Source organism: Schistocerca piceifrons, unplaced genomic scaffold (genome assembly GCF_021461385.2).
Source record: "Schistocerca piceifrons isolate TAMUIC-IGC-003096 unplaced genomic scaffold, iqSchPice1.1 HiC_scaffold_2249, whole genome shotgun sequence".
NCBI classification, from domain to species: domain Eukaryota; kingdom Metazoa; phylum Arthropoda; class Insecta; order Orthoptera; family Acrididae; genus Schistocerca; species Schistocerca piceifrons.
Genome location: NW_025728172.1, coordinates 26,858 through 31,171, shown reverse-complemented (window position 1 = coordinate 31,171; position 4,314 = coordinate 26,858). Strand labels below are relative to the sequence as shown.

Here is a 4,314-nt window from a genome sequence, read left to right as displayed (position 1 = left end):
CCATATTTGCGTTTTTCCCATATTTGCGTTTTTCCCATATTTGCGTTTTTCCCTTATTTGCGTTTTTCCCATATTTGCGTTTTTCCCATATTTGCGTTTTTCCCATATTTGCGTTTTTCCCATATTTGCGTTTTTCCCATACTTGCGTTTTTCCCATACTTGCGTTTTTCCCATACTTGCGTTTTTCCCATACTTGCGTTTTTCCCATACTTGCGTTTGTCCGATACTTGCGTTTTTCCCATACTTGCGTTTCTCTCATATTTGGGTTTTTCTCATATTTGCGTTTTTCCCATATTTGCTTTTTACCCATATTTCGTTAACCCTTGAGGCTTCAGGCTATGTCCTACCGACTGATTCTTTCCTCTTGCCAAGTTGTGCCACAAATTTCTTCTCCACTACATTTGCGTTTTTCCCATGTTTGCGTTTTTCCCATGTTTGCGTTTTTCCCATGTTTGCGTTTTTCCCATGTTTGCGTTTTTCCCATGTTTGCGTTTTTCCCATGTTTGCGTTTTCCCCATGTTTGCGTTTTTCCCATGTTTGAGTTTTTCCCATGTTTGAGTTTTTCCCATGTTTGCGTTTTTCCCATGTTTGCGTTTTTCCCATGTTTGCGTTTTTCCCATATTTGCGTTTTTCCCATATTTGCGTTTTTCCCATATTTGCGTTTTTCCATATTTGCGTTTCTCCTATATTTGCGTTTCTCCCATATTTGCGTTTCTCCCATATTTGCGTTTTTCCCATATTTGCGTTTTTCCCATCTTTGCGTTTTTCCCATATTTGCGTTTTTCCCATATTTGCGTTTTTCCCATATTTGCGTTTTTCCCATATTTGCGTTTTTCCCATTTTTGCGTTTTTCCCATTTTTGCGTTTTTCCCATTTTTGCGTTATTCCCCTTTTTGCGTTTTTCCCATTTTTTCGTTTTTCCCATATTTGCGTTTTTCCCATATTTGCGTTTTCCCCATATTTCCATTTTTCTCATATTTGCGTTTGACCCTTGAGGCTTCAGACTATGTCCTAGCAACTGATTTTTTCCTCTTGTCAAGTTGTGCCACAAATTTCTCTTTCACTACATTTGCGTTTCTCCCATATTTACGCTTTTCTCATACTTGCGCTTTTCCCATACTTGCGTTTTTCCCATATTTCCTGAACCCCTCATGCTTCAGACTATGTCCAACCAACCGATTCTTTCCTATTGTAAAGTTGTTCCACGAATTTCTTTTTTCTTACATTTGCATTTTTCCCATATTTGCGCTTTTCCCATAATTGCGTTTTTCCCATAATTGCGTTTTTCCCATATTTGCGTTTTTCCCATATTTGCGTTTTTCCCATATTTTCGTTTTTCCCACATTTGCGTTTTTCCCATATTTGCGTTTTTCCCATATTTGCGTTTTTCCCATATTTGCGTTTTTCCCATATTTGCGTTTTTCAAATATTTGCGTTTTTCCCATATTTGCGTTTTTCCCAGATATGCGTTTTTCCCATATATGCGTTTTTCCCATATATGCGTTTTTCCCATATTTGCGTTTTTCCCATATTTGCTTTTGACCTATATTTCGTTAACCCTTGAGGCTTCAGACTATGTCCTACCAACTGATTCTTTCATCTTGTCAAGTTGTGCCACAAATTTCTCTTTCACTACATTTGCGTTTTTCCCATGTTTGCGTTTTTCCCATGTTTGCGTTTTTCCCATGTTTGCGTTTTTCCCATGTTTGCGTTTTTCCCATGTTTCTGTTTTTCCCATGTTTGCGTTTTTCTCATGTTTGCGTTTTTCCCATGTTTGCGTTTTTCCCATATTTGCGTTTTTCCCATATTTTCGTTTTTCCCATATTTCCGTTTCTCCCATATTTGCGTTTCTCCCATATTTGCGTTTCTCCCATATTTGCGTTTCTCCCATATTTGCGTTTCTCCCATATTTGCGTTGTTCCCTTATTTGCGTTGTTCCCATATTTCCGTTGTTCCCATATTTGCGTTTTTCCCATATTTTCCTTGTTCCCATATTTTCCTTGTTCCCATATTTTCCTTGTTCCCATATTTTCCTTGTTCCCATATTTTCCTTGTTCCCATATTTGCGTTTTTCCCATATTTGCGTTTTTCCCATATTTGCGTTTTTCCCATATTTGCGTTTTTCCCATATTTGCGTTTTTCCCATACTTGCGTTTTTCCCATACTTCCGTTTTTCCCATACTTGCGTTTTTCCCATACTTGCGTTTTTCCCATATTTGCTTTTGACCTATATTTCGTTAACCCTTGAGGCTTCAGACTATGTCCTACCAACTGATTCTTTCCTCTTGTCAAGTTGTGCCACAAATTTCTCTTTCACTACATTTGCGTTTTTCCCATGTTTGCGTTTTTCCCATGTTTGCGTTTTTCCCATGTTTGCGTTTTTCCCATGTTTGCGTTTTTCCCATGTTTGCGTTTTTCCCATGTTTGCGTTTTTCCCATGTTTGCGTTTTTCCCATGTTTGCGTTTTTCCCATGTTTGCGTTTTTCCCATGTTTGCGTTTATCCCATCTTTGCGTTTTTCCCATCTTTGGTTTTTTCCCATCTTTGCGTTTTTCCCATCTTTGCGTTTTTCCCATCTTTGCGTTTTTCCCATCTTTGCGTTTTTCCCATCTTTGCGTTTTTCCCATCTTTGCGTTTTTCCCATATTTGCGTTTTTCCCATATTTGCGTTTTTCCCATATTTGCGTTTTTCCCATATTTGCGTTTTTCCCATATTTGCGTTTTTCCCATATTTGCGTTTTTCCCATATTTGCGTTTGACCTATATTTCGTTAACCCTTGAGGCTTCAGACTATGTCATACCAACTGATTCTTTCCTCTTGTCAAGTTGTGCCACAAATTTCTCTTTCACTACATTTGCGTTTTTCCCATAATTGTGTTTTTCCCATGTTTGCGTTTTCCCCATGTTTGCGTTTTCCCCATGTTTGCGTTTTTCCCATGTTTGCGTTTTTCCCATGTTTGCGTTTTCCCCATGTTTGCGTTTTCCCCATGTTTGCGTTTTTCCCATGTTTGCGTTTTTCCCATGTTTGCGTTCTTCCCATGTTTGCGTTTTTCCCATGTTTGCGTTTTTCCCATGTTTGCGTTTCTCCCATATTTGCGTTCTTCCCATACTTGCGTTTTTCCCATACTTGCGTTTTTCCCATACTTGCGTTTTTCCTATACTTGCGTTTTTCCCATACTTGCGTTGTTCCCATATTTGCGTTGTTCCCATATTTTCGTTGTTCCCATATTTTCGTTGTTCCCATATTTTCGTTGTTCCCATATTTTCGTTGTTCCCATATTTTCGTTGTTCCCATATTTTCGTTGTTCCCATATTTGCGTTGTTCACATATTTGCGTTGTTCACATATTTGCGTTGTTCCCATATTTGCGTTTTTCCATATTTGGGTTTTTCCCATATTTGGGTTTTTCCCATATTTGCGTTTTTCCCATATTTGCGTTTTTCCCATATTTGCGTTTTTCCCATATTTGCGTTTTTCCCATATTTGCGTTTTTCCCATATTTGCGTTTTTCCCATATTTGCGTTTTTCCCATATTTGCGTTTTTCCCATATTTGCGTTTTACCCATATTTGCGTTTGACCTATATTTCGTTAACCCTTGAGGCTTCAGGCTATGTCCTACCAACTGATTCTATCCTCTTGTCAAGTTGTGCCACAAATTTCTCTTTCACTACATTTGCGTTTTTCCCATGTTTGCGTTTTTCCCATGTTTGCGTTTTTCCCATGTTTGCGTTTTTCCCATGTTTGCGTTTTTCCCATATTTGCGTTTTTCCCATATTTGCGTTTTTCCCATATTTGCTTTTGACCTATATTTCGTTAACCCTTGAGGCTTCAGACTATGCCCTACCAACTGATTCTTTCCTCTTGTCAAGTTGTGCCAAAAATTTCTCTTTCACTACATTTGCGTTTTTCACATGTTTGCGTTTTTCCCATCTTTGCGTTTTTCCCATATTTGCGTTTTTCCCATATTTGCGTTTTTCCCATATTTGCGTTTTTCCCATATTTGCGTTTTTCCCATATTTGCGTTTTTCCCATTTTTGCGTTTTTCCCATTTTTGCGTTTTTCCCCTTTTTGCGTTTTTCCCATTTTTTCGTTTTTCCCATATTTGCGTTTTTCCCATATTTGCGTTTTCCCCTTATTTCCATTTTTCTCATATTTGCGTTTGACCCTTGAGGCTTCAGACTATGTCCTAGCAACTGATTTTTTCCTCTTGTCAAGTTGTGCCACAAATTTCTCTTTCACTACATTTGCGTTTCTCCCATATTTACGCTTTTCTCATACTTGCGCTTTTCCCATACTTGCGTTTTTCCCATATTTC

General features: G+C 38.2%; 1 protein-coding gene across 1 annotated transcript; it reads right to left on the bottom strand.

Moving 5' to 3' along the window:
- Positions 1-1,220: 1,220 nt before the first annotated feature.
- On the bottom strand, positions 1,221-2,197 carry LOC124742242. Its single transcript, XM_047248776.1, has 2 exons — positions 1,660-2,197; positions 1,221-1,543 (listed from the first exon to the last, which is right to left on the bottom strand). The coding sequence occupies exons 1-2, from the start codon at positions 2,195-2,197 to the stop codon at positions 1,221-1,223; spliced, it is 861 nt and encodes a 286-aa protein (XP_047104732.1).
- Positions 2,198-4,314: the final 2,117 nt, after the last annotated feature.

Excerpts from the sequence above, each read along its gene's own strand:
- LOC124742242 (XM_047248776.1), bottom strand. The coding sequence starts at position 2,197 with ATGGGAAAAACGCAAGTATGGGAAAAACGGAAGTATGGGAAAAACGCA. Across the intron at positions 1,544-1,659 it reads AACGCAAACATGGGAAAAAC|GTCAAAAGCAAATATGGGAA; the intron begins GCAAACATGGGA and ends AACGAAATATAG.